The following is a 21,174-nucleotide window of genomic DNA, read 5'->3' as shown; positions in this document are numbered from 1 at the left end:
TAGGACACCCCATCATTTCCCAGTGACCGCACCCCCACTGGACCCTGCTTGTGCTCTATTCCTTCCTGGGACTGTGCTTCAAACAATGCATCCTTATCAATCTCCCCTACTGCAGCTCTGCCCACTTCCACCAAATCATATACTCTGTTGAAATATGCCAAGGACTCTGTGCCTATCAGTTCTCTACCTGGATCATTCTCTGCTCAAATGTCACATCAGACACCTTCACTGACATCCAACACAGCACATCCATCACCCTGTCCTTACTTCCTTCTCAGTCACAACCACCTGGCTTAGGTTTGTCCTTTCCTGTTGCTTACCCTTTCCTGACTAGATCTATGTTCTAATCAGTTAAAAACTATATACTAGCATGTATTGTGGTCATGAATTCAAGAATGAAATGTTTCTGCTTCCTTCCCAGGTCACTCCCCTCTGAGATACCATGTTTATCTTTCCCTCAGGGCTTAGCAATAGATACCCTCTTAGTCTGCCTCCTTCCCAGAGATCATTTATTCTTTTTTATTTAAAGATTTATTTATTTATAGTGTTTATTTATAGTTATTTATAGTGTTCTGCCTGCATGTATGCATGACAAAAGATCTCATTACAGATGGTTGTGAGCCACCACACAGTTGCTGAGAATTGATCTTAGGACCTCTGGAAGAGCAGCCAGTGTTCTTAACCTCTGAACCATCTCTCCAGCCCTCATTTATTCTTTTTTAAAAAGATTTATTTATTTTATGTATGAGTGCTCTTTCTGTATGTATGCCTTTATGCCAGAAGAGGGCATCATATCCCACTACATATGGCTGTGAGCCACCATGTGGTTGCTGGGACTGAACTCAGGACCTCTGGAAGAGCAGCCAGCGCTCTTAACTGCTGAGCCATCTCTCCAGCCCCCGATCATTTATCCTTTAAAAAGATTATCTGTGTGTGTATACATGTGTCACTTTGTTAGAGAACAACTTGTGGGAGTTGGTTCCTGAGGGTTGAACTCAGGTCAGACTTCCAGGAGGTGCCTTTACCTATTGAGCCGTCTTGCAGGCCTTGGGAAAAGTTACTGGTGAGTGCATGTCTCCTGCAGAAATCTGGCTTCCTTTCCCCTGCCCATGTGAGCATTTACTTGCAGCTTCTAGATTCATAATATCCCACTTGTCGAGGTCTTCATTCTCAGCACGGAGCACTGAGAAGGCTGGGGAAGCATACCCACTGTCCCTGGACTGTGCTACAGCTCTTGCCTCTTTAGGCCTGCCTTCTTGTGTTCCTTTTTCTTTAGTTTTTGTTGTTGTTGTTGTTATTAGGCAGGAACTGAACTTGTAGCCCAAGTTGGCCCAGAGCTTACTTTGTAGCCAAGGATGATCCTAAACTCCTGACCCTCCTACCTCCATCTCCCAAGCACTGGAGTTATTCTCTGCCTTAGCTCCAAAGGCAAGTCTACAGAGCCAGAGGGACATCTACCAAAAGGCCAGGCTTTTGCCATCCTAGATGTCAGGAGCAGCTCTCCCTCTAGAGAGTGAGACACTGGGGAGCCTGTTGAGGGACAAGGGGCAAAGTTTCCCATGGACTCTGGTCCACAAGAGAGTGTACACACCTCTGCTGGTAGCTGTTATCTCATGAGGGCTGGGGTTGGCAGTCCCATTCTGGCAGGCCAGTAGGGCTTTGGTGGAGGTAAGCAGGTACAAGGGAGGCCCAGCTTCCAAGTCCCAAATACTTCCCCACAGGCACGACAGTTTTCTAGAGGAGGGGTGTGGATTGAGTGTGAATGGATAAATGACAGCAGACAGCAAAAGAACAAACGGGCAAGCGTGTGTACAACAGCACATGGCTGTACTCCTCCACTCCTGAATGCCTGGACTATGAGTGTGTGATGAGGCCTGGCTCAACAGGGTTCATTAGATGGATTCCCTTCAACTCCAGGCAGTACTAGAGGTTAAGTCCAGGCATGGATCCTAAATAAGCACTCTATTATTGAATCATACCCCAGGCCTGGCTTGTTCTTTTCTTATTATGTGAGATTATCATTTTGTATTATTATCTAATTATCATTATGCATAATTCATTGTTGCTTAGCTTCAAATCAGCTTCATGATTTAAAAAGTACTAAAATATAAAGATCAAAGCTTTACATAATTTGCAAAGATTAAGTGCTGAGTTACATAAAAATTGTTCTACATACAAACAATGGAGTAAACTAAACAGTAACAAATCTTCATTGCAGAGAAATGGATACTTCACTTTAAAGCAGAAGAGACAGCATTTCCTTACCTAGTATGAGCTGCATATGACTCTTAACAAGGAGTACAGCAAGGAATGGGAAAAAAAGACTAACTTTATAATGGCAAAGATTACCTCAGACAAGTGATCACTGGTCAGCATCAATCATGATACATCATGGCAGCATACATCTTAATTCAATGAATGAAAACGCATTTACATCCATCCTACCATGACTGACACACAAAGCAGGGCTGGACGGTTAAGAATACTTGTTGCTTCTGCAAAGATTCAAGCCTGAGCCCCTACACAGCAGCTCACAACTACCTGTAACTCTAGTCCTAGGGGATCTGATGCCTTCTTCTGACCTCTGTGGACACCAGACAAGCACAGGCACACACACATACATGCAGGCAAAGCACTCTACACACAAAATACATGAATCCAAAAAATATTCAAACAAACAACCCCATCAAACTCCTAAAGAAGGGCAGCCTACAAAACATTTTATCAGCTTTCTTAAAAAAAAATTTCAGTCCTGAAAAACAAGGCAAAGCTGAAAACTGTCACAGGCTAAAGGAAACTAACAACACAATATCTGAATGCGATATGCCTGGGGAGATCAAGACCAGGCTGGAGAAACCCACAAAAACAGCTGACCTGAACAAGGGGGAGTTCATGGACCCCAGAATAATAGCTGGGAAACCAGCACAGGACCAACCCAGACCCCCTGAACGTGGGCCTCATGAGGCCTGGGCAGTCTATGGGGCCACTGATGGGGGGGGTCAGTATTTATCCTAGTATACGAATGGACTTTGGGAGCCCATCCCATATAGAGGGATACTCTCTGAGCCTAGACACATGGGGCAGGGCCTGGGCTGTGCTCCAAATGATATGGCAGGCTTTGAAGACTCCCCATGGAAGGCCTCACCCTCCCTGTGGAGCAGAACGGGGATGGGATGGATGTTGGGGGAAGAGGGGAGGAGGGGACGGAGAAGGAACTGGGATTGACATGTAAAACAAGCTTGTTCAAATTTAAATAAAAAATTGTATATAAAAAAAGATCTGCTTGTGGAGGGATAAAAGCACAGGTAAAGTCCTGTTGCAATGATGCACGCCTGCCATTCCAACATGTGGGACAAGGAGGCAGGAACGCCAAAACTTCAAGGTAATGCTGGCTAGCAAGTTCAAGGCCAGATAGAGCTGGCCAAAGACAGTGAGAGATCCTGTCTCAATGGGTTAGAGCCCCACCCACAACCATATAAATTGGTAATGATAAAGCACACCTGTGACCCCAGCACTGGAGTCAGTAAGTTCAAGGCTATCCTCAACTGCAAATACAATTCAAGGCCATCCTGAGATTCATGGGAACCTATCTTAAAGAAACCAAACATCCATTAGGTAAAGGCTAAGGAAATCTGAATAAAGTATATACTTTGGTTAATAATAACATATCAACACTGACTTATTAATGACAAATATATCATGACAACAAACATGTGACACTGGAGTATGACTTACTGGGCACGTGTGTGAAACAGGCATCTTAGTTAATTCTCCTACCCATCATCTAGCAGATTAGCATCTACCAAGGTCCTGAACCCTGTCTCTGAACCACTATGTTAGCAAACTATAAGAATATGAGCAAAGCTGGGCCTGGTGGTGCAGGCCTGTATCCCTGCTATGCCAGAGACAGAGACAGGAGAGCTGCAGACACAGGCCAGCCCAGGCAACTTATTGAGACCTGATCTCAAAAATAAAAGTAAAAATGAGGTCAAGAATATACTAAGTGGTACTTATACAGGAGGTGCTAGGTTCAGGGCTTAACAGGTAACTGTTGTACAAAAATAAAGATCTGGGAGGGCATGGTAAAGACACAGGAATAAGAAGTACGTCTGACTTTATTTGAAGAAAAAGGGTTTTACTATTCTGTTCAGATTAGCCTCGGAGCCTGGGCTCAAACAACCCTGCCTCAGTTTATCAGTAACCAAAGAAACAGGTATAAACCCAAACCTTGCTTTCTGGAAAATAAAGAACCTTTGTAGGTTTCTTTTCTCCTGAAAATTAACATAGAACAATCAAAATAATTGCTCTAAGAAATGTTGTAGAGGTTAACAGTTTATTAGCTGTACCACAAATTCCAATTGGTATTAATAATAAAGACCCGGAGACAGATATTGGGGCTAAAGCTGAAGATCAGAGAAGCAAAGCAGCCAGCCACTAGAGAGTTCTCACCTCCACCAATGCTCAGACTGAAGGGCGATCCTGACCTCAGACTGCATCTCCAAAAGGCATCTGTCTCACCAGACCCCAGCTGCACTGAGCTCCTGTCTCCTCCCATCTGATATTCCTCTCTAGTGCTGGGATTAAAGGTGTGCGATCCCAAGTGCTGAGATCACCTTTGTGTCAGCTCTGCTTCTCTTTTAGATAAATTCTTTGTAGCCCAGGGTGGCCTTGAATTAACAGAGATCTGTCTGCCTCTGTCTCCTGAGTGCTGGGATTAAAGGTGTGTGCCACCACTGCCTGGTCTCCATGGTTAACTAATGTGCCTCGCTTTGCACTCTGATTTCCAGGTGAGCTTTATTTGTTAGATCCACAAACAAAATAATCACCACAATTGGCCATAGATTTTAGGGCATGCACAGTAGATTCTTCAGAAAATAAAGGAATTTTATACTTTTTCTACATAGTCCTGGCTGTCCTGAAACCTACTATGCAGACCTGACTCAAAGATCCACCTGTCCTGCTGGGATTAAAGGTGTGGGTCACCATGCTTGTCAGAATTTTATACATTTTAAAGCAGATAAATGTAAAACTGGAGGGGGGAAGACACCAAAAATGAACTTTAAGATATGAAAGATGACATTCTTAAGATGACACTTAAAAATACCCAACAAGTACTAGAACTTGCTCTGTAGACCAGACTGAGCTCACACTCAGAGATCTACCTGCCTCTCTCTGCCTTCTAGTATTTATTGATCATCAACTGTGTGACTGGTTGGTATTTAAGGAATCTCTGTACATTTCCAAATTTAATCTTCTTTACCAGCACATATTAGCTATACAGAAAGGTTTCCTCATATTATATGCCTGCATAAAGCCCGGATCATATGTATCTCCCACTACCCACTTTTGTTCCGCTTCTCTATAAACATCCCCTTTTTATTTCATGACCACCAACATGTTGATCAAACTCATGATAGGCAAGTGCTCTACCACTGAGCACTTTAATTTTAATCTAGTTTTGCATGAGAAAACATGCTGTACCTTTCTTTCTGAATCTTATCTCCCTTAATATTATGTCCCAATTCCATAAATTTCCCTACAAATATAACTTTGTTCTTTGTGACTGAATAATACTCGATTGTGTATGTCTAGCATGTTTTCTTTACCCATTCATTGGACAGTCGCTTAAGCTGATTCTGTAACCTAGGTATTGTGAATATCAGTGCCATAATAAACTCTTGTAGACACCTTCTGGTTTCTCAAGAGTTTCTCTGTGTAGCCCTGGTTGTCTTGGAACTCAATATGAAGACCAAGCTGGCCTCGAACTCACAGAGATCCACCTGCCTCTGACTGCCAAATATTGGGATTAAATTCGAGTGTCACCACTGCCCGGCTTAGTATCTTTGTTTTCTGTTGATTCAATTCTTCTGGGTGTATGCCCAAGAGAATCATCCTATTTTTGTTTTCACTACCCTGCTCACACAACAGCTCAGATTTGACCACAATTCTAATGACTTATTTAATTTATAATAACGACATCCCTCCTTTTCAGTACATCTTGATCAAGGTCGCGCACACAGGCCACCAGTTTGGTTTTTTAGGACAATGTCACACATAACTCGGGTTGGTCTTGAACTCACCATGGAGCTGAGGCTACAGGCCATCTGTTTAGCTTACACTCACTTAACACACATTTACCACAGGTCAGATCTCTAAGCTGTACAAGAGGGCAGCAACTCGAGCCCTGTCTAGAGCCACGGCAGATGAGCACCATTGGTTGATGGAACTTTCTTAGGCCGAGGGCTTTCTTGTGCCTGTCCCTGATCCTGTCGCCTACGTGTCAGTCTGGGAAAGTGTCCTGAGAATCCAAAGGTCCTTCCCGGGCTCCGAGGGGCTCGGGCGCAGGCGGCACAAAAGGTGGGCCGCGGGCTCCACGTGCATCTCGGAAGGGCGGCCGGCCTTGCCCGCCCGCCCGGCGGCCTTTGTTCCCGGAGCGGAGGGCTGTGCGCGGAGTGTCACCGCACCGGGGCCCGTGATGAGCAGGCGTCTGAGCGGTGGTGGGAGGCTGGGCTGAAACGGCCGGATCGCGGCCCGGCGGCCCGCCACGTCCCAGCGGCTCGCGGGCGGGCGGGCGGGCGGGCGGTTCTCCCGCGCAGGCGGTTCGCGCGGGCTCCGCAGGGCGCGCTGGCGGCGGGGCAGGGCGGGGCGGGGCGGGGCGCGCACGTGGCCTGCGGCCGGTCCCCGGAGCCCGCACTCGAGCGGACGGGGCCGGCGGCCGCTTCCGCGCGGGGAACAGAGGCAGGGCCGCCGGGGGAGCAGGGCAGGGCGCGGCGCCAGGGCTCCCCGCCGGCCGGTGCGGGGCGCGAGGCCGGGGCCCACACGTACCTCATGCGGCGGCGGCGAACGGCTCGGGCCCGGGCTCCGGCCGCGCACGTGGCGGCCCGCGCGCTGCGGCGTGTTTACATTCCGCGAGCGCTCCACGTTGTGCCGCCGTCCTCTCTCGCCATTGGCCGGCTCCTCGGCCGCCGCCCCGCCCCGCCCGGAGGGGCGGGCCCTCGGCTCCCGCGCCCCGCGTCGCAGGGAGGACCCCGCTTCCCCGAGGCCCGGCGGCCCCGCGTCCCCTCGCCCGAGGGCCGCGCCGAGCCGCGGCCTGACGCCCCGAGAGCCGCGGCGGGAAGGCGCGGGCGAGCGGCGGGGCATGCGGGGGCCGCGGGGCGCCGGGCCGGGGGGAGGAGGGGCCTGTGGGCGGCGGCGGCCGCGGCGCGCGCAGGTGAAGCGCCGAGGGCGGGCGGAGGAGCGCGGCGGGAGGGCAGCCCCGCGGCCGCTGGGCGCGCACTGAGGGCAGGGCAGGGCGCGGCGCGCGCGGGCGGGCGGGCGAGCTGGGCGGGGGAGGGGACGGCGCCGGCCGAGGTGTCAGTCTGCGGCGCATGCGTGCGGGGCGGTCCGGGCCCGGCCTATATATTGAGTTGGCGCCGGCGCCAGCTGAGCCGAGCTGGAGAGGGTCTGGCGGTGAGGAGGTGCTGACTGCTGCGGGTGCGGGAGGACGGCGACCCCGGCGGGCGGGAGCCATGAGAGAGGGAAGCGGAGGAGGGGAGGGGGCGAAGGTAGCAGCCTGGGGCCAGTGGGTCCCCGAGGCCGGCCGCTGCGCTGTCAGGATCCTTGTCAGGGGCGAAGGAGAGGCCGGGGATGGAGGGTACCCCGGAGAGAGGCCGGGGAGAAGCCTGAGGCCAGCCTCGGGCAGGGAGGGTCTGCCGCGCGAGAGGATGGAGGCGTGGACCCTTTGCCGGGGAAAGTTCTTGGGCAGAGTTTCCTCATCCCCCCCCACCCCGGATTTTTTCCCTTTTGCTCCTGTGAAATTGGGGTCCCGTCGCCCCTGCTAGCCGCACTGCCCGCCGGGTGGGGCTGGGAAGGAGGGAAGGGAGCCTGGAGGACGTGACACGAGACGCGGTTCCCTCCACCCCCTGCTTCCCCGCCACTGCCGCTCTCCAAATTGGCGCGGAACCGGCTGCTCAGAGCCCGCTCTTGCAGGCTCGTCCAGGCGCCTGGCGGGCCGCGGCCGGGACGTGCCTCCCCCACCATGGATGTACCACCATGGATGTACAGGGAAATGCGTGAATGGCCGAAAACGCCTCATCGGAAGGGGGCTGCTGGGGAACTTTGCAAATTTCTGAACGCACTTGCTTTCCCAGTGTACGTTCAGTTGAGGAAATGATGGCATGTATGTAAGATTACCATAAATGAGATAACTAATGTATTTCAGAAGGTAGCGTGGTATTTTTCCCCCAAGGATCAGGCCACCTTTAGAACGTTAGCTGTTAATTTCTGAATTAGTTTTAATTGGCACTTGGAGAATATGACTGACTCGTTGATTTTGGTTTTCTCTTCCGTTTAGAGATTTCATAGGCCTCAAAGAAGAGAATGTCGAGACGCAGGTAACACTGTTAGTCTTGGAGACATGTTTCAAAATTAGCCCCTGCCTATGAAATACATGACGTACTAATTAAACTTCCTTTCAAAAATTCATCACAGTAGCCGTTTACAAGCTAAGCAGCAGCATGTCCAGCCCAACCAGCCAGACTCTCCCCAAGAAGCCCAGATAATTCAGGCCAAGAAGAGAAAAACAGCACAGGTGATTTAAGAGAAATGAGGGGGAAGGGAGGAAATTTCTTGCTGAGACCTGGGTTTTATGATTTTTTTTTTCCCTGTTCTCCAGGATGTCAAAAAAAGAAAAGAGGAGATCACCAAGAAGCATCAGTATGAGATCAGGGTAATGCAGGCCTGGACTGGGTGGGTTACAGTAGGAAGATTCCTCTGTGACACTTGTGATGATCTTCGCGGTTAACAGGAAGGGGTTCCGTATATCCCTGAATACTATAGCTACAATGTAGTTGGCCTAGAAGCAGCTGGTTCCTTTTTGTAAATCCCCCGCTCTTGGAGCTGGCTGGTATATTAGGGCCCGCCTATATACAGCTCTTTGTTCACTTTCAGACTGCAGTGAAGGGACCTAATAGCTACCAAGTTGGCATAAAAAAGGATGTGAAATCTGACAGCCTGTGCTGAAGCCTTTTCTACCCCTCTTCCTATGTGTTCACTTGGAGACAATTTTTTGGAAAAGATTCTCTAAGTAACCTCTTGATTGAATTTTTAAATTTTCTGAATTGTTAAAAAAAAACACTTAAAAAAAAAAGCTTTTATTTTAAAAAAGTTTCCCTGCTAAAATTTACAAATCCTGATAATTGCAACAATTTCTTTTAAAATTATTTTATTTTACTCTACAAATGTATTCATTATAATTTCAACTCTTAATATCTTGTAGTAATAAGATTTGTTGCCTAATGGTATGAATTGTATGGCTTTAGAAATTTAACATGAGTATCTAACTGGCTATCATTTGAAGATGCAGAACAAAAGCCATGGTTTCCCAATGCACTAATAAGTTTTTCTCTTTCTTTTTTGAAATGACAGAATTGTTGGCCACCTGTACTGTCTGGAGGAATCAGTCCTTGCATTATCATTGAAACACCTCATAAAGAAATAGAAACAAGTGACTTCTCTAGATTTACAAATTACAGATTTAAAAATCTTTTTATTAATCCATCGCCTCTGCCAGATTTAAGGTAAAAATTTTTCAATAATTTCATATTAAAGGTTAAACAGAATTAAAATAATGCCATTGACTCTATTATAAAATAGGAAAACTAGGGTTTTTTTTTTTTTTTAATACTTCCCTTACTGAGAAACATGTATATTGCTACATGAGGCAATATTTGCAAGTGATGGCCAGTGATATATATTTAAAACCCAGACTTTTTCACTTGCTTGGTGAGTGCCTCCAAACTTAGAAGAACTGAACTACTTTTTAAATGTATAATTTGTCTGATAAAATGGGAACTAATTTTAATGGACAGCATTTTCAATTGACTTACAGCCCCACTTATTCCAATTACTATCAGTTATGAGTAAGAGATATAGCTTATAGAAAACATTTATGTAGTAATTGACATTTAAGTTGAATAAGCAAATTAATAGTCAAATACTTAAATAAATCATCCCACACTGACTACTTTGTTAACCCCATTATTAAATGAAATTGATACATAAGTGCTGCTGCTGATATATTTTTAAGTGTTGGGACTTAATTATTGTGATTACATATTTTAATTTTTTTTCTAGTTTGCTTTTAAATGGTTCCTTAAACCATAACTTTTAAAAAAGTATAAGAATTATACAGCATTCCTGAAATTTACCAATAAAGTGGAAATCTATCAAGTTGGTGCTAAGAGCTACTTTTTTCAATTTGTAGTTGGAAGTGTGGAGTTATGCAATTATAAACAAAACTTGTATAGATAACAAGATATCAATTATGTGTCCCCCGCCCCCATGTAGCTGGGGGTGTTCACAGGAAGTTTGGCTAAACATGCTACAAAAGGAGAACAGATATGTGCATGACAAACATTTTGAAGTTTTGCATTCTGACTTGGAACCACAGATGAGGTCAATACTTCTAGACTGGCTTTTAGAGGTATGTTCATAGAAATTTCTTCTTGCATATAGTGGAGAAATATCTGGATGGGTGTGTACTTTCCATGTGACTTTAGGGCATGCTATCCAGTACCAGGAAGCTACCTTTTGTGGGACACAAACTAGTTTTTGGACCTGAAATAGAATATGTCTTGATTTGTTTTCTTTCTTTCTTTCTTTTTTTTTTTTTTTTTTTTCTCTTTTCCTTGTAGTGCTGGGGATTGAACCTAGGGCCTTTGTGTGTTAGGCAGCACTGAGCTACAACTCCAGACAACTACCTTTCTTAAGAGTAAAATCAGGAGTTGGGGCATAGCTCAATGGTAGTGGGCCCTCAATAACTAAACAGAGTAAAATCCTAAGAACACATCTTCTATGATACAACCCAACCAAAATTAAAAATCCCTGACATGCCAGGTTTGGTTCTATTTGAGGGAACCAAAGATGAATACAATGTATAGCAGAAGGTATAAGTTTTGAATACAAGTAAACAGAACCAGCTTAGACTTTAGGGCCCTCAGACATCCTTTTTCTGCATTATCAAAGCCAAATCATGAACTTTGATTTTATACCCAAAGCCAAGAAGCTTTGGATATCCAGAGGCCCTAAGTCCTCTAAATTCCATTTAGCTTCCTTTCAGAAGTACAATATACTTCTTGGTGTTGTGGTGTGTGCCTGTAACCCACTAAGGCTGAGACAAAAAGGTCAGGGTGTAAGGGAGTATCATCAGTAAGCCTGAAATCTCTAGATTCATGCAAACATTGTTTTATTATTTGGGTCCATCCACCTTCTCTCGATTATTGTAAATCCCTCAGATTATTGCTGAGGAAACAATTACTTAATATTAAACTGATTTTCTTCCAACCCTGGATATTTGCTGGGTAGTCTGATGGGAGATGATGATTGTGGCATGAGAATTTACAAGTTTGAGGCAATCCAGTACAGGCTGTATGTCAAAACAAATTAAGGGGTTTAGTGGCCAATGATTGCCCAACACAGTAAAGCCCTGCGTTTGATCCCTAACATTGGGGTGGGGGCGGTTTGTAGATTTGTTCTAAGGGAGGAAGGCTCTGGGTAGAACTTTTGGTCGGTAAACATGGCAGATCTCAGAAATTATCAGGTCATTGTCTGTAAAGATTATGCATTAACAGCATGGAGAGGAAACAAGAAAGTTGTTAGGCTTGCTTTTTTTTTTTTTTTTCATTTGGGGGATCTGAAATTGAACATAAGGTCTACTTCTGAATATATAGTTATATAATTATATCTATATAGTAATTCTAGTCAGACATCTGTTAACTAAAGTTTTTACTTTGTGTGATGAGAAACTTACTTTCAATCTGAATGTAAAAGTAAGTTCATTGTTTGAAAAAAAAAATACCTGTCAACACATGGGAAAGGTATTTTTGAAATGCAACATCTATTCCTGATTTATTCCTGATTTTAAGATTTCTAATTATGTGTAAATTGAGTGCAAGTGCCCAGATCAGAAGAGGGCATCAGATCTATCACTGAGGTTATAAGCAGTGATGAGTTATCGAGACTCTGGTGCCAGGAACCAGTATAAGCTCTTTGTTTTATCACGATGTTTTTACATTAGCCTACAAAAAATATGAAAAGGAAAAGCTGTAAAATTAGGAGAATGAGGACGATAATGGGCTCACTATCCATACATGCTATGTTATGTTAATATATTAACATAGTAGCCTCAAAGCAGTCCATAATTTGGTATAATAAGAATGACTTTCTAATTTGGATGATATTTGAATATTTTTATCCTTCAGGTTTGTGAAGTATACACACTTCATAGGGAGACATTTTACCTTGCCCAAGACTTTTTTGACAGATTTATGTTGACACAAAAAGATGTAAATAAAAATATGCTTCAACTCATTGGGATTACCTCATTGTTCATTGCTTCTAAACTGGAGGTAAGTTTTTACATTTCATCCAGATATATTTACTGTAAACCTAGTTTCTAAATGAGCATATTAATCTCAGGTTACTATCATTTTCTGTATTAAATCTTTAGGGAATAGGAATTGTTTCATTAGCGGAAGAAGAAATTATCGTAGGTCTTAATTTTAATCTCTAGTATATAGTTTGTCTATATTAGTCTCTAGATGCTGGGAATATTACAGCTCATTTCATCAGATAAATTACATCAGTGTTCTTACAAAGTTATATAGCACAGGGGTTCAAAAGAATGGTCTTTAAAAATTACAGTCAAATCAAAGAAATGTTGTGTTGGTTAAGAATAATAGTCTATCAAGACAAATTTTTCCTATCTAATGTTGGTATCATGTTGGGAAAAAACTATTGCCTCAAACTTTTAAAAATATGTAATTACCATATATTACTTTTAACACCCTATTTGGTTGTTACCAGTGTTCTTTGCAGCTGGTACCATTAGGAGCACATTAATATCCCAGAGTATATTTTTCTCTTCCAAGTGTGCCTTCTCAGCTTTTAAGTTATCTCCCAGTCCTGCAACATAAAGTCACCTGTCCTATTGATTCAGGCACTTTGTATATTAAAGTCATAGTCATTAGATTGCTGCCATGAGCCAGGTATCTCTTCTAAACCTCTGATAATTTTTTTTTCCTTCTTTTTCTCCTGTTATAATTTCTAATCCTTGGGACTTAAGACAAATTTGCCATCAGCCAAAACAATCCTCTCCTTCCCCCTGCCTATACTGGGGATTGAGCCCAGGGTCTTTCGGGCTGGCCTGGAACTTACTACATAGACCTCAAAGAGATTTGCCTGCCTCTCTGTCTCTTGACTGCTAAGATTAAAAATGTGTATTATCACATCTGGCCTGGTTTTGTTTTTTAAAGTATACGTGTTACCAAAGCAATCGTAAGCCAAATATATTTTGATAAATTTTCTTTCATACCAAGTAGTATGTTTAGATTCTAGAACTTAATTTTGTTGCTTTGAGTGGCCCAAGCTGGCTTTGAACTCAATTCTGCAGCTGGATGATCTTTATCTTCCTGCCTCCACTTCCCAAGGGATAGGATTACAGACAGTCCTGTTTGCAGTGTTAAGACTTCCTACAAATTAGGCAAGAACTCAACCAAATGAGCCACATCCCAGTTTGTTTGCAGAGTGTCTTGTTGGTCTGACCAACAGACTAGACAGTATTAAAAAGTGATTGTTTCCTTAATTGAAATAACGGAATAAGATGTACATTGATTATTATACAAAGTCAACTCTAGAAAAATAAACCTTGAAAATCAGCGCATACGAAAAAAAACCCATGTTTTTGATTTATGATCACTTATGAGACTGTCCTTAAAACTGAAGCCTGTATATAGTCTGTACATATTTTTATTTATAATGCCTAATAAAAATTTTCTAAATTAAAGGAAATCTACGCTCCCAAACTTCAAGAGTTTGCTTATGTCACTGACGGTGCTTGTAGTGAAGTAGATATCTTAAAGATGGAACTCTCTATATTAAAGGTAATAATAATGTTCTTTCTTAGTTGCAGCATTGTAGTATAAGAGTTAATGAGTTAACTTTGGATATAGCAAAAATCCAAACTTAGGGACAATGAGATGACTTGGTAAGTTAAAGGCATGTAACTGCCAGGGAGGCATGACAGACTTCATTTTAATTCCTAGGGGAACCACATGGTGTAAAAAGTCCTATGACTGTCACATGCCAAGACACAGCATGTGCCTACACCCAAAATACAATTTTGAACAAATTGTTAAAAAGAGCCAAAATTTATGTTTTAGTCTAAGCATAGAATTCTAAAAGGTTAATGCAGCAAATATTGCAATTGATTGATTGATGCCTCTAAACTACTATATACACAATGTAGACTGTGTGCCCAGAATCCTCCTTGTCTCCTAGTCCTGCCTATCTTGCTTTTCTATTGGCCAACAAGGCTTTATTCATTAACCAATAAGAGAAACATATTTACAGAATGACATCTCCCATGGTATGTGTGTGTGTTTTAGTTATTAATGGGAATTTTAAATTCTCGTTGACAGGCTTTAAAATGGGAACTTTGTCCTGTAACAGTCATTTCCTGGTTGAATCTTTTTCTACAAGTTGATGCTGTTAAAGATGTTCCCAAGGTTCTTCTACCTCAGTATTCTCAGGAGACATTCATCCAGATAGCTCAGGTACTGACCCTGTTACTGAACATAGCTAATGCTACTGCTCATTACAGATCTGTTTACTTTATATATGAGTCCTGGACTACACAATGATATGGCATACTGAGTTAACATCTTAGTTGACAAAAACCTTTTGTCCCTAATATTTACACTGCTTAATAATTCTAGAGAAGAAAAATCTTAACCTTTCATAAGTATTTCCATTTTTTAGGGTTTGGGGTTGGAGTAAAATACCCTTTTGATATAATATGGGGCAAAATGTTTTAACTAGTTGTCTTTGGGGTTTTTTTGAGGGGGTAGGCTGTTTTGTTGTCTTTTTTTTTTTTTTTTTTTTTTTTTTTAACCACCTCCCGACAGGATTCTTCTATGTAGCCCTGGCTGACTTGGAACTTGCTTTGAAGACCAGGTTGGCCTTGCACTCAGAGATCTACCCCCAAGTGCTGGGATTAAAGATAGCATATACCACTATGCCCAACCTGCTGTTATTTAATTCTCATTAAACTTTTCCTAAACCAGCATATAACAGACATTCTAACAAAGTAACTATAGAGATTGAAGATCCTATTCTTTGCATATAAGTTTTGAAGGCTGGAGTTCTACCATATATAAGTGTAAAATAAACTTCAAGGATAGGAAATTGAATTTGGATGAGTATTAAGTCATTTGGGTTAGAACCTGTGTTTTAAATCTGTTAGCCAACAAAGATGTAGAATGTTTCTAGTATGTACTTTTGTTGAATATCCTTATTCCAAAATTTTGAAAATACTCTGAAATTGGAGTTTTTGAGTGTGAAAAATCCCACACTTCAGTAATTGGTCACAAGGAACAGGCACACTAAAAATATTCTATAAAATTGAATACATAAGTATATAAGGTATATGTAAGTGAAGCGAGTTTTGATAAGAATCCCAACTTCTCATACATGTAAATAAATACTTAAATCCCAAAGTAACCCAGAAGATCTGTGGTAGCATTCCACTTCCAACTCTCCTCCAGTTTATAGCACTTTCTTGCCAGAAAAGTACAGAAACTAAGTTTTATTCACTGAACAGCAATCGCCTTAACCCTGAAAACCTAACGTTTACATCATTCCATCCCAACTGCTGCTGTTTTGGTTCTTGCATTACCAAGATGATACCACTTAATTAAGAATACTGCATTCTGGTCTGTCCAGGTTACCGGCCTTTTTTCTAAGTGTAACTTTCCTGGATTTAGAACCTTAACAGTAGTTAAAATAAGCTTAAGTAGTAGTGATCTAACTTCTAAAGGGCCTTTACAACTTAACTGGCTACTTCTAGCTTTCTTTGCCTTAGCCTTTGGCTAAGGAAGGTATTTCTTGCTTATTTTATAGTAATGGCAATGTTCTTCTATCTCAAACATTTGTGTCCACCAATCTTTCTGCCTAGCTTATTATCTAATTTTGAAGGATGTGTTAGCTTTTTCCACTCTAAATGAAGTGCATATCCTGCTGATACATCATCATGATGTTCCTATAATCCTATCCTGGTTTTTACTCCTTTCCCTGCTATCCAGACACTGGGTAGTGGCTTAATTATTTAAGAGTTAGCAGTTATAGTATAAAGTAGGGACATACTCATCTTTTAGATTACTTAAACTTTTGCTTTTTCTTTGTTAGCTTTTAGATCTGTGTATCCTCGCCATCGACTCATTAGAATTTCAATACAGAATTCTGGCAGCTGCAGCCTTATGCCATTTTACCTCCATTGAAGTAGTTAAGAAAGCCACAGGTATGACTGTTGTTCACTTTTAATGGAACTTTAACACCTTATCAAGCACACAATTTAATAATTTACTGTTAGAAGTACTTTATAGCCTTTAGGGTATCTCCACAAGCAAACTAATACATGGAAATTAAATTTATTAAATTCCTTTGAAGCAAATAAGTACAAACTACTTTGTACTAATATGTGCTGGTATAAAGCTCTGGAGTGGGGGCTGGAGAGATGGCTCAGAGGTTAAGAGCTCTGGCTGCTCTTCCAGAGGTCCTGAGTTCAATTCCCAGCAACCACATGATAGCTCACAACCATCCATAATGAGATCTGGTGCCCTCTTCTGGCCTGAAGGGATAAGGGATACATTCAGACAGAACAATGTATATATGATAGATATAAATCAATCAATCTTAGCTCTGAAGTGGGCCTGAAAGGACGGCTCAGTGGTTAAGAGCACACACTTCTTTTACTTCTTTTGGAGAAGACCCAGGTTTGGTTCTTAACCTCATATCAGGTGGCTCCCAACCACCCATAACTCTAGTTTCAGGGCATCTGATCTCTGTGGGCATTTGTGCAGAATCATAAAATTATAAACCTAAAAAGAAAAACACCTTCAAAAGAGTCAGGTGAGAGGCACAAGCTTATAACCCCAGCACTTGGGAGGCTGAAGCAGGAGGACAGCCAAGTTGGGCTACAGAATGAGCCTTGAGAAAACTATGTGTTCTTTCAGCTTTAAGGTCATGAAATAGTTTTGATAAATGTGTGACCATTTCTTTTGAGTTTTTAAATGACTTAAAGATTGGAAGCAGGAGCCTGGAGAGATGGCTCAGCGGTTAGGAACACTAGCTAGTCTTCCAAAGGTCCTGAGTTAAATTCTCAGCAACCACATTTTGGCTCACAACCATCAGTAATGAGATCTGGTGCTGTCTTCTGGCCTTCAGGGATACATGCAGACAGAATACTGTATACATAATAAGTAAATCTTTTTAAAAATTGGAAGCAGGAAAAAGTACACTGGCCATATAAGGTAGTTTCTGTTGCTAACTAACATTTTATTAATTTTTAAAATCTAGGTTTGGAATGGGATGACATTTCAGAATGTGTAGATTGGATGGCGCCTTTTGTCAGTGTAGTAAAAAGTGTAAGTCCAGTGAGGCTGAAGACCTTTAAGAAGATACCTATGGAAGACAGACACAATATCCAGACACACACAAATTATTTGGCTTTGCTGGTATGGTTTTTCATTTTTGGGGCTTGTTTGTTTTTCTTTTAACTTAAAACCTCGCTGTTCTTTTTATGTCTTGCTGTCTAGTCAAGTCCTGCAAGTACTGGAGAGGATACTATAGATTAATATTTCAGGCAGTTATATAAAGTGATTAAAAGTAATGCTGATTTTAAAATGTGAAGGGGATAATAAAATTAAGGCAGGTTTTGTGTCACAGGCCTATAATCTTAGCTTTCGGGAGCCTGAGGCAGGAGGATCATAAGTTCAAGACCAGCCTGGGCCACAGAGTAAGATTGTCTCAAGAAAAATATTACTGTGAAGCAGTTCAAAAATCAAGACCAGCAGCCCAGATAAGAAATTAAAATACATTTTTGTTGTTTTAAAACAGAGACTTATTGGAATTAGCTATATAGACCAGGCTGGCCTCAAATTCATATAGCTCCATTCTGCCTCTGCCTTCGGAGTGCTGGGACAAAACAACTGGCCTAAGGGAGACTCATTAAATTAGGCTTGGATAGTCTCAAACAAGTAGGCATGTATCTGGGGGGGGGGGGGGGGGAATGTGTATATGTGTAGTAGATAGATATAAAAGTATATATTACATATGTCTTAGCTGTTAATTATGAATAATTCCTTCACATGTACAGAATGAAGTAAACTATGTGAACACCTTCAGAAAAGGAGGGCAGTTGTCACCAGTGTGTAATGGCGGCATTATGACACCACCGAAGAGTACTGAAAAACCACCAGTAAAACACTGAAGTTAACAAATTGGAATTGGTTCATACAAATGAATAAGTTACAGGAAGAGTAGTGCTGTGGCTGTCCTTGCCTACTGAGGCATTACACTGCCATTTATTTTATTTAATAAAAACTACATCAATTTGGCACTAAATGCCCAGGATGCATGAAGCCTTGGGTTCGATCCTTAGCACCATAAAAGAACAGAACAGAAAACTTCACAAAAAGATGGGCACTAAAAATATTTCCTCTAGCCATTTAAAAGAGGACATGTTTACAGAGGAGACTTCACTCCCAAGGACAGTGGATAGAAGCCAGCAACAATTTATGCTGTAGCAGTTTCTGTTTGTTATTGTGTTTCTTTAAAGTCTAGTGTTACTGTGTATCTCTTGGTAAACTAGGAATTTTATCATTGGAATATGGACTAAACAACTTAAAAGATGTATTAGCATACACAGAACTCTGAAACTAGATTTTAGATTCTTAAATTCCTATACTCTTGAATGGTGCAATTTGTCTTTTGAAAATGAAACTTAAACTTATTTACAAAGATTGTTTTGTAATAAAGTGACTAATTTATCTAAAGCTGTTTGTAATAAACAATGACAAAACTTGAAATTTTACAAATGGTGAACTTCAATCTGTTTTTAACTAGTTTGTTTGCCTTGCCATATTTTTTAATCAGTGGCATGGAACCAAATGTTTAAACTGCTCTAAACAATGGGAGAACCAAAGAAATTATAAATAAGATAAAAATGCTTTGGCTTTTACAGGGATTTTAGTTTAGCTAAAGCTTGCTTTATAATCTTTTCATACATCACAATCTGGGTGAAACTTTAATGCCTTTTCAAACTATACTAGAAAGTCACTTTATTACACTAAGCTATCCCTAAGTATTTTTGAAATGTAATATGACTAATGTTTACAAAACTGTCAGTCCATTTTTAAGCCCTTATATTATGAGATGAGGACCGTGTCAGCATGGTAAAACTTATGTGACCTAAAATTCTATTTTCTATGGCAGAAAAAAATATTAAATGTATACTGACTCCTAGAAACCTATTTATTTAAACTTGCTGTATATAGAATAGCTACTTATACATTAAATATTTTAAATTAGCCTTTGAAAAGGGAATTTGGGCCTAAAAAAGTCAATATCATTAGAAAAAAAAGTGATACCACATTGACAGGTTATTAGACATGTGAACCTTTTCTCTTTGAAGAAACTGTATACTATTTGTTAATGTGTTAAGTTTTTGTATAGTTATTGTTTATAAAACTATTTTGTTTCAGGTTTTTGTCTAAAAAGAAAACACCACTAAATGTACATATGTATTATATAAACTTAATCTTTTAATACTGTTTACTTTTAGCTCATGTTTAAAAATAAAAGTTTAAAAAATTAACTAACTGCTTAAAAGTAAAGTTTTGCCATTGCTTGTAGAAACTTCTTTTTCCTTCTCTGTGCGGCCAGCTGTAGTACTTCTTCAGGGTTGCTTGCATTCAATTCCGTTTGGCCAATGGCTTTGATCTTAAAAACAGAAAAGTGTTATTAGAATAAGTACAAGTGAAAAATAAATTGAATTAAACAATTAGTTTAACCTAACTGTTGCATTGATCCCCTAAGATATAATTACATGGAGTTACATGAAATTCCTGTATGCTATGGGTAAGCAGAGAAGGAAGGGTGGGTAGAAGGGGTGGGGTTGGGTCACAAGCCTAATTTAGAGAAGCAGAGAGGCAAGGAAGTCAGAAGAGGCTATGGCAGAGTGGCTTATAATAATAAGACCATGGGAAACAGGTGACAGTAAGACTGTAAAAGTGGGAAGTAAAACTGTAGCTAAGAGGCCTCTAATGTGGGGATAAGATAAGCCTAGGCCTCAAAATGGATGTAGAACAATCAGGAGGCTAACTGAGACAATAAAGATATGTACTTAGAAGCTTTAAAGGAGAAGGGACTTTAACAATAATACAGTTGGGGGGTCAGGTATGGTGACACACACCTTTAATCCTAGCATTCAGGAGGCAGATGATCTCTTGAATTTGAAGCCAGCCTGATCTTCATATTGAGTTCCCAGGCCCACAACTGTCTCAGAAAATTAAATGTACCACAGGCCTTTGCCCTTGGTTGCCTCCCAGACATGGAAGGTTAAGTACCTACTCCTGAAAACTCGGTACACTTCAGCTACAGGGCCTAGGGTCTCCTGACCCTGGAATTGACCTAAAAGCCTCACCAGGACTAGTTTCCATGGTACCAGAAGGCATTAAACAAGCTTCCAAAGGAAGCAAGCAACCAACAGATCTACTTAGTTATGATGCACAGTAGCCAGCATGGCACAATAACCCCAACAAGGGTGCAGCAGTGGCAGGTACACGTTGGCGTAACCAACAGCTCTCTAACTGGACCTAACACTATTCACTAAGAGGGAAACCATGCCTTGTACCAGAAACCTGTCCAACTACCCAAGGCTACTTTATTAAACCAACATAATCCCTAATGCAGTCTAAGTATCTGTACTTACACCTATAGGTAAGTTAGTTCTCACTTCTCATCAAGAAAACTTCTCTTTGCACCAGACAGAAACCATTACAGAAAACCTCAAATGACCAAAATAAAGAGATGTGGAGCCTGGTAACAACAGATATCCACACCCCACAACTAAGGCTCAGGGATCATCTTAAAGATTTTAAGAACCAGAGGGTAAGGGAGTCTGCTCTGAGATTGAATCTCCTAAGGGCGTTAGAAGCCCATAAACCCCACAAAATGAGCTGAAGAGAACAATGGGCATGCTCAAGTGGGCAGGGGGAAAGCTAGTCTACATGAGGAAAAGAGCCCTGATACCTCAAAACCTACGGCCACTAGTGAGACTTCCTCCAATACCACCACATG

At 41.8% G+C, this 21,174-nt stretch overlaps 2 protein-coding genes across 3 annotated transcripts in view; one reads left to right on the top strand and one right to left on the bottom strand.

The window, feature by feature from the left end:
- Ints8 (integrator complex subunit 8) overlaps positions 1-21,174 on the bottom strand; it is a 439,588-nt gene that overhangs the window by 370,025 nt on the left and 48,389 nt on the right. The window contains exon 27 of one of the 2 annotated variants that reach the window (XM_051198256.1): positions 19,667-19,815. In XM_051198256.1, the coding sequence (XP_051054213.1) occupies positions 19,699-19,815 (117 nt within the window). In that variant the 3' untranslated portion in view covers positions 19,667-19,698. Of the gene's footprint in view, positions 1-19,615; positions 19,816-21,174 lie in introns of those variants that run through there. The other variant, XM_051198245.1, reaches the window with a different exon arrangement.
- Positions 8,320-18,902, top strand: Ccne2 (cyclin E2). The gene is made up of 11 exons (XM_051198266.1): positions 8,320-8,372; positions 8,470-8,569; positions 8,654-8,707; positions 9,406-9,557; positions 10,327-10,462; positions 12,240-12,386; positions 13,824-13,919; positions 14,457-14,591; positions 16,222-16,333; positions 17,392-17,549; positions 18,191-18,902. Exons 1-11 carry the CDS (start codon positions 8,359-8,361, stop codon positions 18,302-18,304), a joined length of 1,218 nt encoding a protein of 405 aa, XP_051054223.1. The 5' UTR covers positions 8,320-8,358; the 3' UTR covers positions 18,305-18,902.

This window comes from Phodopus roborovskii, unplaced genomic scaffold (assembly GCF_943737965.1).
Source record: "Phodopus roborovskii unplaced genomic scaffold, PHOROB, whole genome shotgun sequence".
NCBI lineage: Eukaryota > Metazoa > Chordata > Mammalia > Rodentia > Cricetidae > Phodopus > Phodopus roborovskii.
This window is presented reverse-complemented; position numbering and strand designations above follow the sequence as displayed.